Source organism: Sceloporus occidentalis, unplaced genomic scaffold, assembly GCF_023333645.1.
Source record: "Sceloporus occidentalis isolate IW3139 unplaced genomic scaffold, rSceOcc1.0.p SCAF_183, whole genome shotgun sequence".
In the NCBI taxonomy this organism is placed as follows: domain Eukaryota; kingdom Metazoa; phylum Chordata; class Lepidosauria; order Squamata; family Phrynosomatidae; genus Sceloporus; species Sceloporus occidentalis.
Window position 1 is genome coordinate 457,083 of NW_028317163.1, and position 26,364 is coordinate 483,446.

The 26,364-nt window shown below is 36.9% G+C and overlaps 1 protein-coding gene across 13 annotated transcripts in view; it reads right to left on the reverse strand.

Moving 5' to 3' along the window:
• LOC149278695 (calcium-dependent secretion activator 1) overlaps nt 1–26,364 on the reverse strand; it is a 144,028-nt gene that overhangs the window by 57,463 nt on the left and 60,201 nt on the right. For 8 of the 13 annotated variants that reach the window (XM_089501852.1, XM_089501848.1, XM_089501851.1 and 5 more), the window contains exons 7-13: nt 21,116–21,227; nt 20,446–20,585; nt 18,909–18,975; nt 14,604–14,712; nt 14,073–14,285; nt 6,131–6,267; nt 5,329–5,516 (exon numbers count right to left, since the gene is read on the reverse strand). In XM_089501852.1, coding sequence (XP_089357978.1) covers nt 5,329–5,516; nt 6,131–6,267; nt 14,073–14,285; nt 14,604–14,712; nt 18,909–18,975; nt 20,446–20,585; nt 21,116–21,227 — 966 coding nt within the window. Of the gene's footprint in view, nt 1–3,549; nt 3,715–5,328; nt 5,518–6,130; nt 6,268–10,678; nt 10,691–14,072; nt 14,286–14,603; nt 14,713–18,908; nt 18,976–20,445; nt 20,586–21,115; nt 21,228–26,364 lie in introns of all 13 variants that reach the window. The other 5 variants (XM_089501843.1, XM_089501842.1, XM_089501841.1 and 2 more) reach the window with 4 other exon arrangements.

The window sequence follows — 26,364 nt, forward strand, 5'->3', positions numbered from 1 at the left end:
CACCAAACATCTCAAGTCCTCAGACGGAGCTCGCTAACCCCCTCCAAGGACAAACAGGAATATAATAAAGCCCTTTCAAAGTTTTTAATCCTATGGTGCCTGGAATCATTTAGAACGGTCGATACTCCATCACATTCAAAACATGGCTAGAATTTAAGAATTTCAAATCTTAAATTCAAATTTCAATTCAAAATTCTTACACACAAAAAAAAAATCATATACCATATTTTTGAAGACACTGAACATTGGCATATTCAATCCATAGAATGTCTACCTATATTTTGGTAGACCCTAAATTAGAATAATACAATTAAATAAGGGCTAAAAACATCGGGGGGGGTAAAAAAATATTGGGCCAATAAAACGATAAAAAAATCATATTCTAAGAATCAAACTAAAACAGATAATAAAAGAAAAAAAAGGTTTAAAAGACTTTTTGTATCAGAGAATGATGTCGACGGAATGTCCAGATCGGTCCTGGCCAACCATAGAAAGGTTTCGGGTGAAACGGAGAAGACTTTATGAGTAGTTCTCATCACGGCCATCCTTCCCCAAACAGCTGTGTGCTATATCACATCTGACACCACAAACATTTCTTAACATCTACCTTTCAAATATTTTGGCAAAGCGTTTCTCTCGCTGTCCTTCACAAAGTTGACATTTTCAGCAGAACGATCAGAAAGATGTCAGCTTGCTTGCTTTTCAAGTTCTCGTCAGGGTGGTTAGATCCAGTTCTGTCACCTTAACTCTCTTCACAAAATCCTGTCTCGAGCCATGTCACAAATAATAATTCTTCCATAGCTTTTTGTCAAATTTCAAAAAAAATTATCACCCAGCCTTATGACAATAGTTATAGTAATGTTTTTTGGTTTTTTTTTTTTTTATGCTGTTCATCTTCCCAGAAGCTTTGAAACTGGTTCATTTGCATCGAGCTAATCTGGTCTTGTCCACATAACAAAAAAATCTTAATCAAATCAAGGATCTTTAAAATATTTGTTAGGACTTTAGCTGATTTGTTAAAGAATTACTGAAGACTTTTTGTTAACCCCTTAATGACAAAGCCCGTACATGTACGGACTCAAAATGCACTGTTTTCAATGGGTTTAGGGACCGCCCAATGTCCTTAAGGGGTTAATTAAAATATGCAGCCCTGTATGATTAGAGAGGACAACATAATATTACGATTATTTATTATTATTGTGATCAAGCCAGTTTTATAGTCACCCTGATGCAATATTTCATATTCATGTATATTTTAACCCTTATGACATTATGTCTGTTTTTAATGCTTTATATTCCCGTGAATCGGGTCACATTATTAGTTATTAGCAGAAATAATTGAAATAAAAATTTAAAATAAATGGAACGGGAATTCCATAGTTTGTTTTTTTTGTCCAAACATCTATTGGAATTGTGCTAAAATAATAATTAACATGTTTTCTATTGATAATTATTAATAATGTGGCTACAGAAGAAAGGGTCACATCCACTAATAAGACAGTAAATTATTTTCAATAAACTCCAATAAATACATTGGTTTTGCCAATAAATTATTATTTTATTCCATTATTATTCGCTAGTAATGATTCAATTCGCTGAATGGTACAAATGATCTGATCTCTTCTAGCCTATGATCTCCATCCAGTATGCGACTTGCAGGAGCCCATATTTGTGTGATGGACGGGGAGGAATAACAGGTATGCCTATGGCCTGCCTTTTTCATGGATTGTTACCAAGAATGATTTTATGTAATTCCTCAACGTACAACGGGAAGGGATTTTTCAAATAATAGCCATCCCGCATAATTAATGAAATAAAGATTCTATTCACTGTTATGAATGTTCTATTCTTTGCTTTCCCATGAGAACTGACAAGATGCCCCCCTACCCCTTATATCCCACTATTTTGAAGACACACAATGCTGTATAATAGGAAGGTATCTGAATTGTTTGGAATGATCTAATGACCTTCCCAACAGGCTCTCTGAAGCTGCATGCACATCCTTGAATTTATTTCCACTTCATGTTTTATCAGACAATACAATTATTCCGATGACTACTCCGGTCTCCTAATTTCTCATTCAAAAACAAAAACGTATAACAAACGAGTATAAAAAAAAATAACAAAATACTTTATAAAAGATCTAACTTAATGTTCTTCTTTATTACAGACACTTAAGTGATGACCGTCTTCCAGCCAACATGTCAACAAGGTCGAAGAGAGTCCAGAGGTCGGTTTCTGCACTGCTTGTCCCCCCATGTGCTAATACCGATCGGATACAGTGCTAATGCTGTGTATGAAACAGGACCACGGACAGCAGCTATTTAGTTAGTTCCATATGATGAACATGTCATGTTGTCAGCACGCACCTTCGGGCTGTCGAGAGACATCTGAATCTCAATCTCTCTGCACTTTCTCACTGACTGCGAGCTACTGTTGTCTAACTGCCTGACCTTAGACATACACGATCCAAACAGACAACCCACCTCAATCCTACCATCAATGTCTATTTCAAAGAAAAGATATTGATAGTCACATGCATTTCTCTCCGTAGTTGACCTTCATTACTTTGGTGGGATATCCTGACTGACAGCCAGTCTCATTTCAGAGAAAGCTAAACTACTAGTTCTTTTATTAACATGTAAAAGGCAATCAACATCCAGCCTTAAAGTAGAACAGACCCCGCACGTGGCCGCGAGTGTTCTGGACTGAATTTGGCTGGCTTTACGATGCTTGAACAAATTGAGAACTTCCCTTTTTTTTACATACAAATTCTGGAATATCCGAGATGCTGTCAACTCTATTCTACACATCAAAGACAAAGAGTAGCAAATGAAGTAACAATTATGTGTGAATTTCTTTAGACATCTAATCAGAATCTATTTGATTATTAAGACAACTTTTACATTAAACCTCAAACACGTTTAGACGTATGTTATTACTAATAATGGCAGCACTAGTGCGTTATCCAGGTGGTTATTTTGTTCCATAGTGACGTCATACATTCGGAAATGGCGTTGCTGTCAATGTTATTTCTGCCCATTCGAAATGATGCATTTAAGAATATAAACTGTCCATTGCTTGAAATTATATGATGAGGCCTGATCTGCGTATGGATAAACTTCCAATAGATAATATATGAACATAGAAAGGGTTCAGTTTATTCATTTTGAAGGGCTGTGTGCTTAAAATTAATGATGTGATGGATCAAAAATCCTCTTGAACAACAACGGTGCACAGTAGCTATTAATTAAAACAATGTAACAATGTGGGCAATGGAGTGTCGACATTCTACGACTGGATCTACAAGCTAAAGGACACAAGGCTTTAGGTGAGACACATGGTAGGAGCTCTAATGGGGGGTTGAGTTTTGGCTTAAATTGGCTTCTAGTGTCTCATACTGTTCACCAATAAATTAAAAAATGAAACTGAAATTAAGCAGGTCTTAATTAAGACAACATTAATTGAGATGAAGCTTTTGGAGCTTCGGGAGATGATGGAGAAGCCTAATGAGTCAGAACTAAGTATCTAAAATCTAACCGTTCTTACCTTTTAGGCTCTGGATTCGGTTGTGATTTTGAATCTTTCCTTTTTTTAGAATCTCTTTTGGAATCTCTTTTAGTCTCTGGTTCAATGGTAGAAGCGCTAGGCACTTTGCCTGCTTCGCCTTCTACATTGAATTGTGACCCACTAAATATGTCTATGATTAGAGGACTTTTGGTGCGTGGATGGAGAACACAATGCATGCAGTCAACGTATATTGAGAAGAAAAATGTTGCAGAAGGCAGCATGAAATAAAGAGATAAAAGAAAATAAATTGAAATAAAGAAAAGAATGAAAAAAAATCAAGAACAATGTAAATTAGAAGAAAATGAAAGGAAACATGTTCATGGGTTAAGCGTTCAATATGTATTGAAATGACAACTTGTACTCTATAAATCACCAATGCCAGAACTGACTAATCTTCCTTTTTTTGATGCATGGGAAAGAGGGCAAACAGCCAGCTGTAGGGGCAGGAAAATTAGCGACAACCTTTTAATTAAATATAACACAAAATATTTGATTGGTTTGGAATCATGGAAGTTCTGGTTTATTCACAGGTGAAAAAGCAGTCTTTAGGTCAACCATTGTCTCGCAGAAAACATTGTTTATAAAATGCAAGCATAGACTGGGAAACAATGTTTCCCAGTTCAGTCCAGTTAGTCTGTTTAATTTAAATAAGATATTTTCCAGAGTACTATGTTGGCCAAAAAAGTATGACATATTTAACGGCCGACATGTCATCTTGTTGTCAGTGAATAGTTTAGAACAGCTCCATGTATTGGATTAAGTTGTATCATCAGCCCTAATGATTCAGCCCCGATAAAGCCTACTTACATTGTGAAGCCAAATACCGGGGTAAACATATTTGTGAATGGGACAGAGTCACTGTTACATCAACAGGGAATGGAGTAGGCAAATATAGTCTGAATCCTGTCCTGAGCTTCTTATGTCAAATCTGAAGTCTATTTATCTTCCAAGCCCTCGGGCACAAAGCATTGTAAGCTCTCCGGGGCTTTTTGTGTGTGTTAATTAAAGACAGTGATTTGCACAGCTCAAGAGCTATGTAAAAACACATTCTTCCTATATTATGTGAGTCAGGGGTTCAACAACCCAACAAAAGCCAGGTTACCTCCTCCATAGTCTTAAGAATCGCTTTCCTGCTGTTTAACCCCTAGGCAAATGTTTTTTTTCCAAACTACAGGCAGGTTGTGCATTAAAAAAAATATCATACAAAACAAATTTGAGACGCTCAACCAAAAATGGACATAGCCTGTCCTACGGCACGTCCCCTTTTGGGGGCTTCTCAAGTTTTAGCTCTTTTGTGCCAACATATTGGTCATGTTCCTACCCCAAGGGCAGTCCAGAACCGAGGGAACCAACAATCCCCAGATATACTTTTCATCCTCATCTGTGGGGTACGGTTGGTGTCCCTCTGGGCACACGAGAGCAAGGAGGTCCACGTCTGGATTCACCTTTTCACTTGGGTTAATTTTTTGTACTAGCTTTACTTTGTTTTTGGTTATGTGTGTTATTGCGAAGCATACTTCTTTATCATGTTAACAAAGGCCCAATTAGAATTTAAGGATAAAAAAAAGAGTTCTATATTTAGAAAATGACAATTTAAAATTAAAAAACGAAACATACTATTGAATAAAAACCCCGATTACATAATATGCATTTTATTTATTACCTTCAACTCATTACATTGGATTTGTGACCTTAGAATTTCTTTCAAAATGAGTTTATTTACAAAAAATATATATATTTTTAATAAGATCGTCATACCTGTTTCCATGTACATGAGATGCACAAAAAGCAAAACTATAGTGCAGTAGAGTGGGGTCAACCATTGCTCCGTTCTCCGCTCGCTCTAGCAAGTCACTGAGATAACATAAATGTCGGTGACAGCCTCTAACCCCGTATCTTGCACAGTATTCATCTAGGACAAACACCTGCCCAGGGCTGAACCAACCCTAGAAAATGAAAAAAAGTCAAAATAAATTAAAATTGGCTGCCATATTATTGATTAAAAAGACAAAAAGGAGATAATCAATGTGCCTCTTCAATGTATAAATAAGTGGAAATCTCTTCACGATCATTACTGGCCACATGGCAATGTTTGATATGTCTAAATAGTGCTTATTCTGGACTTTTTGGAATATTTCTAGATTTAAAAAAATATGTTTTTGCCCCCCCCCCGTGATACTTTCTCGGTCACAGTTTGTGATTATCTCTTTTGTGTCTCACCGAGCCGGTCTCTCATTCCTCGTTTGTCCCAAAAGGTATGTAATTTACAGTAATTAACAAAACATCCTTTTAGAAAGTGAACTCATAGCTACATCAAACGCACCACGCTGGTCCTGCTAATTTCTACGATTCAGTTTAATGAGCAAATTATAGTGTTTTAACCCCGTAGGGCTTTCTTCTAACCTACTTATATTTAATGGCTATTTCCTTTCATGCCCAAGATAGTGAGTTAAGTGGATCTTGATTTAACTTCGGAGCTAAGATGACCAATCAGAATTCACCAAAGATCGTGAAATAGAATTTCAAATAAAATAATAAAATATTTCCAACAAATACTAACCAGGCATGAGTAGGAGTCACTAAGTCTATGGTCCAATGTTAGGCGCTGCAACATCTCGAACAATAAAGCGTGGTCAAAGTTACAAGGGTTGGAAGAGATAAATTCATCCATGCCATGCTTTTGTGCTCTATCGGCATCTGTTTATTTACATGTGTGGGAAAAAAACAGAATTTAGGAGAAAGAGAAACAATATATCATCGAGTTCAAGCATTCACAGAGCCCCAGGAGCTCAAAGGGTAATGGAGACCAGAAGGAGTTTGTTCTACATATTAATACAATCTTTTTGATATCTTCCTTTGACAATTTATCCATCACAAAGAGAAACACATACAGCTGAAACAAAGCCTCCTTAAAAGAGTCTAGAAACGCACAATCATCTTTTTTAACCTACATTTCACTTTCCTAATTAAAATGATTTTTCTATACTTTGATTTATTGACTTTTGTTATTGAGAAGCAATTTATATCCTGTGTTTGTTTTATTTATTTATTTAACTAATTCCTAGTAAAACTTAATGGAAAATCAAATGCAAATGTTGTTCGTATTTAAAATTCCCTATTTAAATATTATTATTTCGTAACTAAACAGATAATGCTAAAAAATGTTTTTTAAAAATGTTAAAAAGACTGCTTTTTGAAATAAATCTATATATATAAAAAATCCACGGTTTTAAGGCCACCTGAAAGTACTTAAAACAGAAATTAGATTAAAAATGAACATCTGTTAAATTATACCTTAATTTGGGACCCAAGACAAAAAGAAGCTGTTTAACCCTTTAATTAAAAGCAGAACATACATAACAATTGGTAGACACTGCCTTGTAATCTTACCTAATGACCTAAGTATAGTCAAGTATTGTGCAAGACTGGAATCCCACGAGCCAAAGATCATAACCTATACCTAAGAGGACCGAGTCATGGCCAAGAAAGGTTCCCCTACACACTTCTATTCTTGTGACGCGGTTAATAACATTAAAACACATTTTGCTCTTAAATGCAGTAGCCCAATTTCCTACTGGATGCGATGCAACTTATCCTCAGGAAATACTGTGGGAAATACTGTGGGAACCTATAAAGCAAAATCAGTTCCCCAGACTTAATTCTGATACGCTACATCCCCTTTAAATCCGGCTTTTATTTATTTATTTTATTTTATTTTGGTCTTGAATGTTTAAATAGCACAGCGGGAGAGACGTATTATTATAGCTTCAATGTCTTGAGTGTCAAAGAATTAAACTTAAGACTCAACAAAGCGTATTTTAAGAAGACTCTGGAATTAAAACCACCAACTTGAGCTGCAGAATCTCCAAGAAAGGCGTGCTTGTATTTCAATACAGATTTTTTTTTTAAAAAGTAATGAATTTCATTGTAAATAGTAGTATAAAGAATATGGCAGATACCGAGCATCTTTTGACATTCAATATTTTGTATTGAATTGTGAAGATATTAAATATGTTCTTGGAATCTGGAATGATGAATTTTATCTAACTTCTAAATATATTTGAGTGTATTTTATGTTCAAGATTTGTACAAACTCAATAAAGGGTCCTTGAAATCTTAACAGTGCTGCCATCTTCCTAGTTTGGAGGTAACCGGTATCCCACAGACACAGTTAGTCTCATAACACAAAAGTCTGCGAGTGTCGGAGAGCCCCCTAAATCGAATCTTGTGGTCATGGTGTCTATGGTGTGGACGGCCTTCGATGTGATGAGATTTCCTAATCTATGACACAATCTATCTATCTATCTATCTATCTATCTATCTATCTATCTATCTATCCATCCATCCATCCATCTATTCATTATCTATCTATCTATCTATCTATCTATCTATCTATCTATCTATCTGCATAGTTAGCTAGCTTTGAGACGGAACTTATGATTAGCTCATAGTTTAGAAGCCTAAGTTAAAACAATCTTTTCATTTTCAACTTTATCATTCAACTTAGTGTCATGTCTGATCATTTAATGCCCTTTTTAATCTTAATAAAATTGTAAATAAATATATAAAATATAATTACTTCTTTTTTTAAATCTTTTTTTATAATTGTTCAATTGGCTACTATGATATGGGGTTTCAAAACTTAGTAGGGATCCAAATTATATCGGAAATAGCCTCAATCTTCCGTAATGATCAGATCCTTTTTGTGCTCCAACCATGATCTTTTTATGCAGCCTCTCAATGCTAATATCAAACTATATTAATGATACAAAGAAACTAGTTCAACAATGTGTTTGTGTTATAATTTGTATTAATGAAACTCCATCAATGGCGCTGCTCTCGTCTGAATGTTAATTATTGTTAAATGCTGTAAAATATTTTGCCTTCTATGCAAAGACATTACGACAATGGAGACTATTGAAAGGTGGCGAATAACCTCTAAAATTCATCTTTTCATGACATTAATTTAGAAATTCATTTGGAAAACATTTTATGGGAATAAATGTAAACGAGGCATGCTTTTTTCGTGTGATCTGAAGCATATTTCTGTTCATGCCATTAATGTGAATGTTAAATTCAGGTTTTAAGAGTTTCAGTACAAAAAGGCATGCGGTAAACTGCGGTAAAGTATCGTGGCGCACCCCCCAATAATTTTTTTTTTTTTTTACACAACAGGCCTCCCCATGCTGAAATGCCTAAAACCCAGCAGATAATAAAAAAATTGATGAAACAAGAAAAACGTAGCAGTGAATTTGAATGACGTGTTAAAGGTATCATGTCAAGCAGAACATACAATCATCAACATCTCACAAGGCAGCGAATGATGCGATTGTCAATCTGAGTGTCCATTCATTCGTTCTCTCATTCATACTTTCCTTTTTTTTTAATAAAAAGAATATCAAACTCCAGCAATATTTTTAGATTGTAGCTTGGCTATATGGAGTCCTAATCAAGACACCCACAGGATGAAAAAAATATATATTTCTGCTTGGAGAAGTGGAGATTAATTTCTGCCTGCTATCCAAAGTGATGTAAGCAAAATAAAGAAGGAGAGAAAGAAAGAAGGAAGGAAAAAGGAGTATTTTTGGTTTGCTTGTTTTTCCCTTTGAGGAGGGATGACGGCCTGCTCCTTCTCATACTGCATTCATTATACTCCAAATACATATTTGCCAACTCTCATGACTCTTTTTTTTTTACCTACCGCTTCAAAGGAATCAGGAGTTAAAATATAGGCTGCCCCTGTGTATAACAGAGGTTTGTAACATTCACAGAAGTGTAATATAGGCTGGGAGAAGTAAAATTATGCCCCCCAAGGGGATCTTGCTATCTGTATAATATACAGATAGCAAGGTAGACATGTAAAAAAGTTTTGGTTGCCCTAGCTTTCTTTTTAAAGTCACTCAAGTTCTCAGCTGCAAAAACACAAAGGGATATATTTACCAAAACAGGTATATCCCTGGCTTCAATACAATGGAGCTTCTCCATGGATTGCCCATGGATAACATGTAGTTAAAACAGTGAGATGCCTTCTGATAAATCTCCCCACCTTAGCTATACATTATACAGGGTCATCTCAGCCCTTCCTGCAGGAGAAGCTCCTCGGAGGCGGGCCTTCCTAATGCTGAGTGATGTCAGGGAGATGGTACGTACAACTCACTATTAAATACAACTTTTGGTTTATATTTGTAACAGTTTCCAATACTATGTAGACAGGGGGAGTGTATATTTTAATTTAACTTTCCATTTTAATAAAGAAAAAGAAATAATAACATATACATATATGTTATGAATGAACCAAATATTATAAGCAAAAAAAGTCGAGACTCTGGCAAAGAAATTTAGTTTCTCAAGTAAATTAATGTAACACTAAGAAATAAGTGATGTTGGTTACATTTTTAAAATGTTTTGATGTTGAACAATATGATCTTTTTTCACATTTCTTGATATCAGGCATTTCATAGAAAATTTTTTATATACGGAGTCAGGATTTGACATTCATTCATACAGTGCTTAGGGACTTATATTAGTTGTTGTTTTTGCTATAGTGTGATTGTGAACCTGTTTTATACACTGTATCTATAAAAAATATTGTATTTATAACAAAACTGGTGTATGGGATAACCTTACGTAATGCTATTATTAATTTATCGGTTTTATGAAAAATGTTTTTTTTCCTTTTTTTGGTTGGGTTATATCATTATAGGCAAAATCATCCATAATAAACACAAAAATAAAAAAAACCGCGTATGACTAGCATCTCTGAACAAGCATTAATGTAAGATAATGAAAAGGAATGAATATTAGCTGTTAATACTGGTCTCGGAATGGAAAAATACAAATTAATGATTTCTCAAATTAAGAGCATCTTACGATGCTAATGTCCAAGCCAAAGAGAGAAGGCAAGTATGCAGACATCACATGCATCCCGATTTCAGTATGGAAACTTACAGGTCAAACCTAAAATTTAGGAAATTAACATGATTTTTTTTTTCTTTTACTACAAATCTAAACATGAGAAAGGATTAAGAGGAAAAAAAAAAGCACATTGCATTTGTCAGATAATCTAAATAGATTATCTGAACTGTGCTAGCTACTGGCAAGCACTTACCCTTCAGTCCGGCTAGAAGATAGCAGGGTAAGAAGAAAAAGACCAGAATAACATAATGACTCACGAAAGCAGAAAGGGGACCCTAGTATAGCAAGTTATGTACTAGGGATTAGGCAAAAAAAAAAAAGAAAAGAAAAAAGAAAACTTTAAGAAAACCCCTAAAATTTCGAACTAGACACATCTAAGATTTAGAAAGACAAATATTTTGTAACAGAAGGGCTTCATCATTAAAATATATGTAGGTATTTTAAAAAAAAAAACCATTGGACTTAAACATGGATAGATATATATATATATCGGTTAACGAGCGCTTTTTGGAAAACAAAAAAGTTAAAAAAATATATATATTTTTAATAAAATGATATTTCCGGGCATATGTTTGATTGAATGTTCTACTGAGACAGACAAGACATACATTAAGGTGTTGGTGGACAACTGTTTCACTTTTATGAAGCTTTAAAAAAATATATACAATAGCTTGGCAGGTTTCTCAATGCATTTTTATTTTTTTTGCTATCATGGCTATTTTTTTCCCCAATAATATATATATATATATTTATTTTTTTTAATGGAAGCAACACCAAACAGGATAAAAAATAAGAAGGCCAAAAATTGGACTGATAACATGTTCTATCAGCCAAATAAAAGTGATTTTTGGAGCCACACAGATGAATGAAGAGCAGGATCTATTTTAAGTTTTAAAAGGCAGGATGGAATTCATCCTTTTTTTTCAGAGTTGCCTTACTTGGTCAATTAGAAAAGGTAATTAAACAAATTAAAGTGGAAATATACGAGATGATGAACTTTTTTTTTGGTATAGAAAAGCAATATAGCGTTGGTATTACGTGAACGCTTTATCCTGTAGACAGCTCTGAAAATAAGGGTGAATAAGGGGTTCTTTATTCTAAAATTTAAAACATGTTGAAAATGCTTTTGGTGTCCTATTCTAAGTAACTTGTCTAGGAGTCTATAAATGCACAATTTCTAAATATAGCACACGGGAAAAAAGAACAAAAAAAAAAAACACAAGAAAATTCCAAAAATTGGCTAAAACACACCGAGTAACATTTATTGTACATCCTTACCTTTCTGAAAGAAAAATAAATAAATAAAAATAAATGAACAGTAGCAAAAAGTGCAATACTGGATTTTATTCTGCGTTCCAAATTCGATACATATTTATTAAATAATTCTGGTCCAAGAGAATATTGATTTAGAATTCAGTCTAACTTTGTAAAAGAACCTTGAACACATTGATACTTTGTAAATAATTTTTCCAAAAAAGATACAAAAAATGTCAATGTAAGGCAAAACTACAGAATGTGTCGCCATCGAGCTGAAGAAATGTTATGTGTGGCCTGGTGGAAAAAGTCGATTCATGATTCTGTTATGATCTAAATAAAGGCATGGTCACCTACCAAGCTTAATTGGAGGTTAAGGTCAGAAGTGCAAGCCAATGTTTTAAGAGGAGAGCGTGAGAAGGAGACGTTTAGCCCCCGATGTGTGGGCTTAAAAGGAGAAACAAGTTTAACCCCGTGCAAACCAATTTGAAGAGAGCCAACAACAATGGTAGAATATTGGCGAATAGGCTTAAAACATTTGTGTTCAAATAGGTATAACAATGAAAAGTGGAGAATGTGGCAAGAATGTATTTTAGGTGGCAAACGATGATTGAAGGCGTGGAATATCAGGTACCACAGGTATATTTTTTAATTACTATGAATTATTCATATTTTTAGATTTAAAAAAAATTGTAATGTACTTTGAATAGGGTTAACTATCAGGCCAATTAAATTACCGGATCTGGAACTCATTGGGTTTGCCCTTGAGGTATCCCCTATGGCAGTTGGAAGGGCAGTATTATGGGTCAAATATATAAATGGTTTTTGCCAATTACCACCTTGTTCCTCTCACTTCCACCCCAACCCACAGCTATCTGCCCCTCTCAGTTCCTGGGTGGGGTGGGATGCGGAGACGGGCTGAACCCGACTCCCTTAAAACATGGTAACATTGTAACAAGTGTACCGATCCTTTTAAACACGCCACTGGTAGAAAAAAGTATTTTCCCAATTTGCTGTCAAATTCTCCAAAAGTACCACCGATTCCGGCTCAAAGGAACTGGTTTTCACAGACCTCCGGAATCGAGACGGCATTCATGGAGTCGGAGAGTTCTGTTTGGTAATATGTCAGTTATAAAGACAAGTGTGAAACCACTTGCTTAGCACGTCTACAAATTTGGGAATATCCGACCCTTGAAGTCGATAACAATGTGCTGTGTACGGGGAAAATGCAAGCCACCTGGGCTTTGCACCTTTCACTTCCCTCCTAGGGTAGAGAAGTGTTCATTGTTAATATGAAAAAAAAAAAAAAGAAAAAAAAAGCACAAAAAATTCTACAGCGAGAACAAAACAAAGCTGGAATGATGTATAAACAATGAAACGTCTCCCGCATCATTAGGAAGATTAACTGAAATGAGATTTAATTATAGAATTAGTGACCATCTTAAATAAACAGCCCGATCGAGTATTGCACTTTTTTGGGAAGCAGACAATGAAATAAAAACATATTTTGTTATGGTTTTATATTTTTATAAATAAAATAGTAATATTGATCATTTCATAATTTATTCATTTTAAATGTTATTTAAATTAACAATCGATATTGGTATCAGAGGAGCCGATCTAATGTTGGGTTTGAGAACTTTGTTCCAGACTTAAATGAGTCTAAAAAGGTTCTTTTGGAGGAAAGTCATGCATTGCGAAGGTCGGGCCATTTCTACCTGTGTGACTTATACCATTTTAACAAAAATGTCTGCCTATTTTCTGTAAAAAAATTCTCCAATTTTAATTAAGAGGCGGTCCATGAAATAATACTTAACATATATATGTATACATTTGAATTACTTCACTCTACATGGATGATTTGTAAAAAAAAATATTATGCAAGATGGAAAAGAACCTATTCTTCTATTCCCAAATTATATATATATATATTATTATTTATTGTTTTATACAGCGCCATCAAATTCCGTAGCGCTGTACAATGGATATATACATACATACAGTATATATGCTATGTGTGCTATACATTTGCAGCGATCTATGTTAAAGATACCATTCTTTGGATCGATGTTCTAGACCACCTTGCTCCGGCAATGCATTACTGGCCACAAAAGAACAGAGAATTTGCTCCTATTGGTGATTCTTTTTTAACCCCTTAAGGTCAATGGGCGGTCCCTAAACCCATTGAAAACAATGCATTTTGAGCCCGTACATGTATGGGCTTTGTCATTAAGGGGTTAAAGCCAAATTTAAAAATGATATCCACTATTTTTCTTCTCACTCTTAGTTGCTAAACTAAACACAGCACGTCCTCGGTGTGCGTATGTACTTACAGAATTGTGAAATGGGCGCGTCAAGCTGCGGTACGTTTCCTCCTTTAGCGTTGAGTTTTTGGACCTGGGTCGGGGGTACGGGTTTGTGCGACTGTCCCGTGGCTCGATACATGGCCTGGACCCACAGAATCCTATCCTGTTCGTCGTCGCTTGCGAAGATCACCGTGTCTCCTTCTTTGACGGCGTTAAAAAACGATCTACCGCCTTCCAAACCTGATAAGACGTTGGAGGAGATAAATATTCGACTGCTTCGTTGTAACAATAAAAATAGAAAAACATAAACACGGAGCGACCGTATAATTCTATTTTTTTATCTATCTCAAGGTGATAAACGAACCCCCTAAAAAGGGTGACACGTTGTTAGCTCGATGGCTCATTCTACAGCAGATAATGGTTTATAGAGCATTCTAAAATAGGTTTATGGGTCAACCAAGGACCGGCGAAGAATAACGAGAGCTTTGTTTCAACAACATGAGGGATATTCACCACTTATGGTGACCCCAACGCCCAATGCATCCCCCGACAGCCTACCTGGCTGTGGATCGGTGTAGTCGACGGTGTATCCATCCAGCTGCAGAAGTTCTTGGGGCTCTGCCTTCTTCTCTCGGTAACTACACATCGCAAACGTGTACTGACTAACCTGGAAAAGCAATCAAACCATGTGATCAGTGCCGCTATGGAAGCCATTTGGTAGATGATCTTCTAAAAAGCTGTGCCATGTGTGACCCCCTCCCTACCAACAATTCATTTAAAGGGACACCTTAACTTAGACTATTTCAATGCTACCATTGACCGTTCTAACGTTCCAATCATATCTAGTAACAGGAATCAGACCAGCGTCGCTGCTGCGGAAAGTTCTGGGGCAGTTATTATTATCCGATGGAAAAAGCTCTTAAGAAGCCAAACTGGTTCCCTGTTGGGTTTTATGGGTCAGAACCACAAGTAAGCAGCAGATGCCATTATATGATAACAATCTGATCATGTAACAAGACGTACATTGTTCAGCACTTGAATACCGAGCGCCCCCGCCGTAACGCCACCCTTGATATCGGTCGAACGGACATTTGCCCGAGAAGTCTACAAAAAACGCAATCATGGAATGAGCTGCTAGAGGATGGAGGTCTTTGTTTTAAATGTGACCTCATGCTTTTGTGTCGCTCTTTGAAAATCACGAGCTTTTGAAATCTCATCATTCATGTAAGACAAGTCCGAGGCTGACACCTTGTCACAAGCGATGGACGCTAAACTGCAAGGTGCCAGTCATATCAACGTGATGGTGAAGTCCCACCGATCAAAGCCGCCGTTGTCGTCGCTCCTGTAAATGGCAGCCCTCACTCCGTCGAGAGCCATCTTTGTGACACGATACATCGGATGTCATGCCTTGACGGAAGCCTTTTTAGTTTGGGGGTATAATGTCAGGATCTGGAATGCCCTTCGGGGGGGTGGGGGTGGCGAGGGGCTTGCGTCAAAACCAGGGCTTCAATTTAGCATTTTAAAACATGGACTGTCTGTAAGGAGACCGTTAGAAAGATAAGGATTCTCCGAGCTTTAGGCAACAGATGAACGGGGAAATTTACTGTCAAATGATTTCAAATGACTTTGTTAGGGTTGTGTCAAACCCTGCGATCCACGCAGAATTTTATCTGTTTGGACATTTTTTTTGACCTCTGGAGGAAACTTCATGTTTGGATATTTGTTTAAAATACTTATGTCAATGTGTCGTTAGCGTTGGGGGAAATTAAATGCAAATTCCAATTTTAAGGGAAAATGAAGGATATCGCAGTAGACGTTAAACCTTAATGTATTCGGCTGTCTCGAGATACAAAGCCGCGTCGCTGTCTCATAATTAACGCCGGGCTGCATGAGATCTATCCGCGCATATTATTTTTAGATATGTCAGGTTTATGAACAGAATCCGTTTAGTATTTTTTAGAGGACCGCGCTCCCTCTGTCGTTAATTTCAGAAACTGCAGCAGTTTACTGATTTTTTTTTTTTACAAATGAAACATAAAGTCCCGAGATTTTGCACTAAGTATATAAAATGTGTTCCCCCTATATCTTCACCTATATAATGCTGGCCCAGTACATGCATGTTTAATACCCTCACTGTATTACCCTCTACCACTTCTGCTGGGTGGCTGGTCCACTTATCTACCTCCCTCTCAGTTAAGTATAGTGTCCTCATATTCCATCTATACCTCTGACTCTCTAGTTTCAAATTTTGGCCTCTTGTTCTAACATTTCTCCTCCTTTTGAAATAATTTTGAGTGTTTGCTGTAGCCTCTACTTCTTAAAATAGTAGTGCTTAAAGTACAAACTCTTAAATGAGCTGTAATAGTTAAAATGTCCATGTGAGTAAAATTTCATCTTCCAATTGAACTTCTTTGAAATTAAAATTTAAGAGTAGTTGTTACGTCCAAAATTCTCTTTTCCTGGTTTAAATTTGAAGGTATCGTGATGGAAACAAATGTATCGCAACAGCTTGTATTAATAAATAAGGACCATACCATCCTCATGGACCAGCATCCAATTCCTAACTATCTTCTTTATTGATAATTAAATATAGCATCATTATATATATAAATATGAGATGAAATAATATTCAATATTGAGTTTAAAAAAATAAATAAAAAAAAATACACATTCATTTCACTTTATGTCAACTTGACCCCATATTTTACTGTAACTTTTAACAGATTTCTCTTTTGGTAAAATAAAGTATCTCCAATAGGTAAAGATATTTGCTATATGGCTAGCTTGGAATTGGGCAAATAAAATAAATACATTAAAAAAACAGAATTTTTTTTTAATAAAGAATATTTCTATTACACTGACATTGACGTTGTTTGTGTACCCTGAGTGTATTATTGTTCAGTTTGATTTATTGATAGTTTTTACATTGTGTTACATTAAAAAAAAAGCACATAATCTCGTGGTCTGGCTGCACGCAGATCAGTGCTGCCACCTTCTGGACAAACGAAAAATTGACTCCCTTTATTTTAACTACAAAAAAAATATATATTTGTTGGGGCAAGATAAAAAAATATATATTTTTAATGTATTTTAGCTTTAATAATCATCTTATACTGAGCTAAGCCTTTTGTGGTTCACAAAATAACTAATAGAAAAGATTGATATTTTAATTCGTTGTTTTGCCAAAATGTACAAAAGTCTGCTTAATTAAAAGGAGCCTCCGCTAAACTCTGCTGTACTCCGCTACAGACGTTTTCATGTATAATCTGTAATATCACCCAGCAGTACATTCTAAAAATCCTTCTTGTTTGTATTTTTCATTAAAAAAAGTATTGAGATTCTAAATAGAAACCTAGAATTTGCTGGCAGATCGGCCCCATTCGGCCCCCGTCTAGTCGCCCGTTTCTCCTGCTGTAAAGACTCGAACCTTAATCAGTCGTTGGTCTCGTCTTAGATTACGGAGCCGTATGTCTATCCCATGCATGTTTAAACTCCCTTGCTGTATTACCCTCTACCACTTCTGCTGGGAGGCTGTTCCACTTACCTCAGTAAAACAGCTTCGTAAAATATAGTGAAAAATTCCAGAAAAAGTTAAACAAAATATATTGTTCTAAAACTTCATGAACATCAACCTCCTGAGTATTAAAATGTTTTGGTTTTTTTAGTTCTATTTATGTTTCTGCTTTCATTTTGCCCTCGCTTAGCTTCTGCTTCGTCCAACGCTGGTAACGGGCATTTGGTAGGAGGCTATGAATGCGGCTGCACAGATATGTTACACGCCGACAGACAGCAGACTGTGTCAAGAGTCACATTCAAAGCTCAGGTGTCTCGATGCCATCTGCTTTTTGGCATACCCCGAAAAAACAAATAAATAGTAATACTTTTCCGTTTGGGCTTAAAAAAGGGCAAAAAAGAGCAGGCCATCGTTGGCTTAAGGCACCGTCTGTCATGGAAAAAGCCTCGAACGGCAATCTGTCAGTAAATCTCGCATGTTGAAAGATTCCCTTTTTCTACAACTACAAAGAATATATTTATTTCTGTATATATTTACTGGATATCTAAATAGGAGAAGGGCAGATTAGAGACGACCGATTCTCCTGGGCAATTGGATACATTTAACCCCAAAACAAGGCTTTAGTGGATTTAGAAGGTTCTTCTGGAATTTGTCATAGACAAGGAAAGTTTACAAGACTATTCAAGGTCTAAGTTATGTCCTGGCTTCCAGGAGATGTCCCTTCATGACATCAGGGGCTACTCAACTTGGGAGGGCAACTCATTCCTTGAGTTCCCTCAAGAAAGTTCTTCAACAAGACCCACCGCAAGGCAGCGGATGAACAGGTCAAGTGTGTGATGATTGTTTTAATTGAGTCATCTACAATAAACTTGGTACCGTCCACAGGGCCGGCCGAAGACTTAACGCCGCCTGGGGCGAAGTTTAAAATGCCGCCCCCCGCCGACGCCGGGGGGGGGCGGCATTATCTACCCGCCCCCCACCGGTACTTACCCTTAAACAGTCCTGCGGCGAGTCTCCCTGTGCTGCCACGGTGCCGGCTTGTAATGCTGAGCGCCGGAAATTCACGTCACTTCCGGCGCTCTGCATTACAAGCCGGCCCCGAGACCGAACAGGGAAACTCGCCGCAGAGGAGAGAGAGAGAGGCGCCGAGCGGGTAAGCGAAAACCACTCGGTGCCCCTCTCTCTCTCCTCCGCTTCAAAAAAAACAAAAAAAAACCCGCTTCTGAAGTGCCGCCTGGGGCAATTGCCCCAGTCGGCTCCATTGTAGGGCCGGCCCTGACCGTCCACCAATGTCAACTTTACTAAACAACAAAGCAAAGACGGAGATCGTCGATGGGTATCGGATTTACCTGAACCAGAACGAAGAACCTCTTTTTCCATCTTTTCCATACGTTTTTACCGATGGCCCATAAATACCTGGAAAGCAAATCAGAGAGGGCACATCAGAAAAAAAAAAGAGAAAAAGTATTGCTAAGGACAATATATTTATAGAGAAATTGTTTCCTCTCGAGCAACCACCTAATTAAGTTCATTAGAAGTCTTTATTGTCCACTATCCCTTTGGATAATAAGAGTTGTAGTCTTTTACGTATACCATTTAGCAATAACGAAATCCGTTGGAACCCTTATTGAGCGTTACACCCTCTATGATTACTGTTACTTGTCACCTACTCTTAATTAAACTACAAATAATTTATATAGTGATCAAGCGCTAAAGTATACTGATATATATAACTCCAAAAAATATAAATACTACTAAAAAGAATAAGTGGATGCTGCGAACACTAAAGGTATACCCCCTATACCCCAAAAATAAATAAATAAATATATAAAGTGTCGCGCAAAAAAAACACAATTTAAAAATATATGTATATGTTAGTTAAATAATTTTACCAAATAAATTTATATATAAATAAAAAAGAAAGAAAATAAAAGTGAAAATATAAAATTCACCAGAATTGTGACACACACAGTGTATAACCCACCAGAAATATAATTGAAAACAATACTTAAGTACTTATTTATTTGGTAAAATTATTTAACTAACATATACATATATTTTTAAATTGTGGTTTTTTTGCGCGACACTTTATATATTTATTTACTCTTAATTAAACACAAAATGTGGCCATGTTATCCAGTTTAGCAGATAAAGTAAATATAATGTGACGGAGTCTGTGTCCCCCCAAAAGGCCGTAATGCCAAAACAGAATACTTATAGCATGAAATCTATTCAGGTTGCCCAAAAAATGTTTCTTTACACAGAATTATTGATTTTGAAATTTAGATATATATATTTATTGGGAAATTGTTACTTAAGATGCAGAAAGGTCATTATACTAAAAAGGAATGACTATCCATTGTATCTACTATCTGTACATCGCAGTATCTGATCCCAAACACTCTTTTGGAAGATCAGTTGTCTGTCCGGCCACTTCTCTTGGGAACGATACACGACGTTGTGATACAAGATGACATTTCTGACATCTCGTCAAAAAAACCCGCTGCATCTGATTTAATGTTTTTATTTTGGTGGACGCCGCTTGTTCTTTTGTTCCTTTGTTGTCTTGGCTCCGGAATGTCAAGAACAGATCGAAATAATTAAAAAATCTATGTAGCGTGTCTTTGATTTAAAAAAAATAAAAATAAAAAAAAAAAAAGCAGACAATTTATTTTATGCATCGTATTGCCCAAAATTAAGGCAAATTTGGAAAGCTTATATTTTCTCCCATAAGCTATACATAAGAGCTGTGTTATGTAATATTTTACCGTGTTGTTCCCACGCTGTTACGTTGTATCATCACTGCTCCATACTAGAACGGTCAACCAGCCATCTTTAACTGGATATGGTTGTTTGACTTTACAGGATCTTAACAGTTAAACTTACCCACAATGCTTCATGTTCTGGGGCTTGTCCATTCGAACAGCTAATTTGATCTTCAGATCGTGATCAGGACAGTTTTTGGAAACCGTCATTTTATGCAATTCCGACTGTTTGGGGCTGTTGGGTGTTGGGTGCAAGACGACCTGAAATCCAGAGCATGTTGAGAGGTAAGCTAATGGAGACCAAGCTTTTCTATTCTATCTACAATTAACATAACTGCAATACTGGGTTTTAGAATATGGCATCACTTAGAATGAAGTTTCTCCAAGTGAGGGATGTCCAGTCTTTGAGGGGGCTCTCAACAGACCGTTAATTCTGAACTCCTCTGCTTGACCAGTAATTATTTAATTAAATCTCCCCATGTTGAGTGAGATGCCTGTGATCAGCTATGATATGCAGAAACCCTAGGTTGTTTGTGTAGTGTAGTCCAACACGTCTGCTATATGATGTCATCCATTACGCAATCATATAACATTTAGATAAAAGATGGTACTCAACCAAAAGTCCAACCAATCCATAAGCTTTCCCGTATTCTCTTCCTGTTCCAATGTTTTAGACGTAGAATATACTTGATTATATATCCATAAGGATAGCTGAATTAGGAAGTCTTAAGGGTTTCTGTATCACTGAATGTAACTGAAAAAGATAGAAAATAAATAATTAATTGCCGTACCCGTCCGAGCTCCTTATCCTCCAGCGCCAAGACTCCAGTGCTCTCTGTAAAAAGCTTCACTTTGACCGCCGGTAGCGCATGAGTGGTGTTGAAATCCCCTTGAGTTCCCCATCTGCGGAGGGGAAACAAATATCAACCAAAAAAATTTCATTTCATTGTATGGTAAACAAGAGAAGGAAGGGGTTAATATAAAAAATGACAATGTTGCAGAAAAAAAAGTGTTACAACTCTGCGACAGCAAATGTGTTAATTGACTCCCAAGTTAATCTAAACCAGATGTCTGCGGAATTGTGATGGTTGTTTGGTGCTAGAGTGGGAACTTAGGTGCAAGATGTTGCAAGTCAGCATTAATGTTACATTGTTACCCTCTCGATTTTGGGGAGAGATGTATTTTATTTCATATTCTTTCTTTGTGTCCGGTGCATGATCAAAAGAGCAAAACCAATCTTATGACAATCTTTTAACAAATCAATGTTTTTGACTATTTATCACTGATTATGTAGCCATTATCATCCACGGATCTGTACAATGGTAAGTTTTAAATTAGGGTTTAGCTGTAGAAACATGTGATGGGCAAATGCAACCTAATGCGGCCATGAGGGATATCCTAGTTAAAATGGGTAATGATTGTCAAACAACTATTCCAGTGGTATACTTATTCAAAACTATTTGGACCAATTTTTCATTTAGTTTTTTGCCCTTTGCCTGGCTCATGGAGAAACGATGACAAAAAAAAACCAAAACATGGAGAACAGAGGACAAAAAAAGAAGACTAAAGAAAGAAGACAGAAGAACAAGAAGAGGCAAGAGAAGAAAAAGAGACAGAGGAACGGAAGAGGTCGGCATAGAAGGTAGGGAGGCATTGAGACATAGTGTGTGAGAGAGAGCGTCAGTAAGTGTTAGTGAGAGTGAAAAAACTATAAAATACAAATGAAAATTCGGAGCTCTTTGCTTTGCTGTCATTGTTTTGTTTGGTCTCCCTCCTCGATTGAGGTTAATACAGTGAGGGTATTAAGCATGCATGGGGTAGACATACAGCTCCTGAATCTAAGACGAGACCAACGACTGATTAAGGTTTCAGTCTTTACAGCAGGAGAAACGGGCGACTAGACGGGGGCCGGATGGGATTCTATATATGTTCTAACATGTACTATTAACAAGATAGTCGGCCTGAGATTTTTTTTCTGTTCTGGAGTTTCGCTTCTCAAACAAATAGAAGTTGATCAGCTGGATGCCGTTCAGCAGCTGGCGTCTGCCAACTATCTCATCTGATCAGCAGCAGATCAAGCAGCTCTGCCTTTTTTCACACCGTGGCTCCTGTGAACTTTATAACGGCTGACAAATCCCTGAGCGCGCAGGTAACTTTACACGAAATGCCTTCTGTGCCCTCCTGGAAAATAAATGGTTGACTTTGTATCAAAGGCTGAAAGCTGTGAAAATGGTTCACGTCTCGTATCTCGTATGAGATTTATCAGATTGGAAAGAAACGCTAATCTCAACACAATGAGTGCCGGAAGGAGAGACATTCGACTCAACACTGAACGTCAGAGAATAATACAGATGTGGAACCGTACGAGGATCACATGACAAATAGTTTATACGTTATGTACAAGTACACAGGGTTAAGGGAGGCACGGTGATGCTACCGTAGGTCACAGTAATTGGGTTACTGGTTATTTGTTTGATTTGGACTGCCTAATATTTTAGCCTTTTGGCCAGGAAAAATGCTGTGTGTATTGCTTCTTATGACCATATGCCTTTTGTGGTAGATATCCATTCCTGATGTTACTGTAACATAGTAACAAAGATTGAAAAAAGCCATCCTTGCTGTTGATCCAGAAGAAGGCGAAATAAACCCCATATCGTAGCAAATGTCCAATTGTGGCTCAAAAAAGGGGGAAAAAATCCTTCTTGAACCCAGAATGACAACTGAAGTCAGATGAAGTGGTTGGCCACAGGGACCAACTTTATTTCTTGTTGTTCTTGCTCAATCTAGCCAGCAGGTGCTGCTGTTGAGGACAAACCTGTATATCATGCATTTTGCCTGCTTGACCACTAGGTGGCCTCCCTGTGTCCAATCAATATGCAAAAATGATCAAGTACAACAGAGGAAAATCAGCTCAAACAGTCAAAATAAGCGCGCGCAGTCTCTTTTCTTTTGTTTTTCATGCTTTATAAGGATTAGGTATGATGCTCATTTATCTAATTGCTGCTAGCCAAATGTGATACATATGAGGACATGTTTGGGAACCCTCTTTACATTCTCTTAGATGCATAAAATTATGAAAATGACCCTCCTTGCTACTATGTAAAATGTTAAAACATTATATGTGTGCTGGATTACCTGTTCTAAGCATTATTAACTTTTCAGAAAGGGGAAAAAAATGGGGAGCTACAAATGATTCTTGCTGGCCATAAAAAGAGCCAGTAGCTCCAGCTGGGTTAACTTCATCTGTTTTATCACCATCATTCTTGAGTACGACTAACAGCCTCTTATTTGCTGAAATGTCCGCGGACCATATGCTATCAACACATGAACAAAGAGATTTAAGGAAAAAAACACACAAAAGAGAGAGAAAAGGAGAATTACTTGGCATAAGCGTTGAAGCTTTTAAAAAACCTCGAAGTACGCGTTCAATGCTAATTAGGTAAGACAGCATCAAATTTAGTAATTCCCTGCGTGGATAAGTATATTAGAAATGTAGCAGGAGATATATTTATCTGGGGAGCGTGTTGAATGACAGGCTTATGTCAGTCCAAGTGAACAGACGGTGCATGCAGGAAGTTAAAACATTATTGACAGCAGTATTCCTAGCATCAAATTATCAAGCAAAAGCTAGGTGAACGTCAACTGAATTGTCAACTTTGTTGACAATAATAAGATCTTTAGGATTCCTGCCCATAGACCCTTGTTATCACTAATTATGAACGCTTTAGGACATATTGATGGATGTACGTAATTTCACAACTTCCAAGTATCATTCATCTAGAATGACAATTCCTCCCGTGTTCCATTGCCCTGAGCCTTAAGCTGTCTCCGTCAGCAGTTTCAATTTGCAGCTTTTTTGGTCATAAGATGTTCTTTTTAAGGAGACCATGATGTCATTGAAAGACCAAGAAGTCATTGGTATGGTCCAAAATACCATGAGGTCATTGGTATGGCCCAAAATACCAAGAAGTCATTGGTATGGCCCAAAATACCATGAAGTCATTGGTATGGCCCACGTTTCAGTGAATTTCACAACAGCCCAATATTTATTTAAAGAAATGCAATTCCTTAATGAGGTGTAGAATTTTTCACGTGATTTATTCCACTTCTTTTTTTCAGGAAAAATACATTTATAAACATCACTCAACGGGTTAAAATGTGTTATCAGTCATGGCCACAAGGTGGAAGCAGGACAGCAGAAAAGGAAATAAATCACAGGATAAAAGTTCAGAGAGACTCATTGAGAATATTTACTAAGAAGTTATTTCCATAGATATCAGCAGCTTCAAGGGGAATTTCCTCCAAAACATTTTTTACAAGCATTAAATACTTGTAGTTTTTGCCCCATAATATAATGTTTTCAGGCAGCTGCATATCAGCCATTTGTATGAGTTCTCATTCTGTTATCTGAGCCCCGATCTACTAAACACCCCGACTCCATATCAAGCTGGCCATGGAAAACAAAAGAATGACTCAGTCTTAATCACACAGCTAGACTAATGAAAGTCTATGGAGCAACTGACTTCATTAGCATTGCCATAAAACATCAGCTGATGATAAAATCATTTTTTTCACTGACATTACTGTATACAGCACTAAGGATTTTTAATGTATACAGTGCTGGGGGTTGTTACTGTAAACAGCACTGGGGGTATATTATCGTATACAGCGCTGGGGGGGTATGTTACTGGCTGGGGGGGGTTATTACTGCATATAGCGCTGGCTGGTTATTACAGTTTACAGCGCTGGGGGGCGTTATTACTGTATACAGAATTAGGGGTTTTTAATGTATACAGCGCTGGGGGGTTATATTACTGTATACAGCGCTGGGGGGTTATATTACTGTATACAGTGCTGGGGGGTTGTTACTGTTTACAGCGCTGAGGGTTATATCACTGTATACAGCAGTGAGGGTATATTATCTAAACAGCGCTGGGGGGGTATTTTACTGGCCGGGGAGTTATTACTGCATACAGCGCTGGGGGGTTATTACTGTATACAGCGCTGGGGGGTTATTACTGTATACAGCGCTGGGGGGTTATTACTGTATACAGCGCTGGGGGGTTATTACTGTATACAGCGCTGGGGGTGTATTACTGACGCGGCTTCTATCTATATTCTTTATGGTTTTTCATTAATTCACTGCAGAGTTGAAATAACGATTGCATTATGAGTGTGAAAAATGGCTTTGAACACATTCATAACTCTCATATGTCACCCGAGTCAATAAAAAATGACTTTGCCAGACAAAAGACTAAATGGTGATTGCAATTAGGCGAGGGTAATTTGTCTTCTCTTAGAGCAGGCTTTTAATTGTTTCAGGGTACCGCTGTGAATTCAAAATATTAAAAATCACCACTTTATCTTTTCAGGTTCTTGCCAGGGACATCATGGACAAAATGTTCTATTAGTCTCTGTAAAAGGCACCAAAAACTCAACTTCTTCGCTCTGTTACACTTCAATGCCATAAAGTAAAATTCCTACCATCTTTCTACAGAGTGTGATTAAGGTCTAAGCACCCAAGGCTCCAAAGCTTATTGGAGACCTCCTTAACATTAAAGTATTTAATATACTTTCTTTAAAAGCACTTACCTGAGCTAGAAGCTGCAGACACAGAGCTGCAGCTGCCCTCTGCTCTTTGGTACTGATGGGTTACAAGAATCAGCCAATCAGAGGCAGGAAAGCATTATTAATGATAAGACCATGAAAATACTTAATTTAGGACATTTTCATCTACTTGGTTAAAAAGTGCTTTTCATTTTTTTTTTAAATATTTCTCAGATTCCTTTGTTACAGTTTCAGGTGAAATAAATTAGATCAAGTCTTATTAAAAGGTGAATATTTTTTTTCTTTCTTATGATGAAAGCGCTAGACGTTATTTATGGATTTCCTAATTTGTATTATTAATGCTATTTTATTTAGTTTTCTTAAAATAGATTCTACTGCAGCCTTGGAGATGGACAGATTGTAAGGGAAGTGTTTTCTCTTTCTCTAATCTAAGCATCTCTCTCTTCTTTCGCCATTTGAAACATGAGATGCG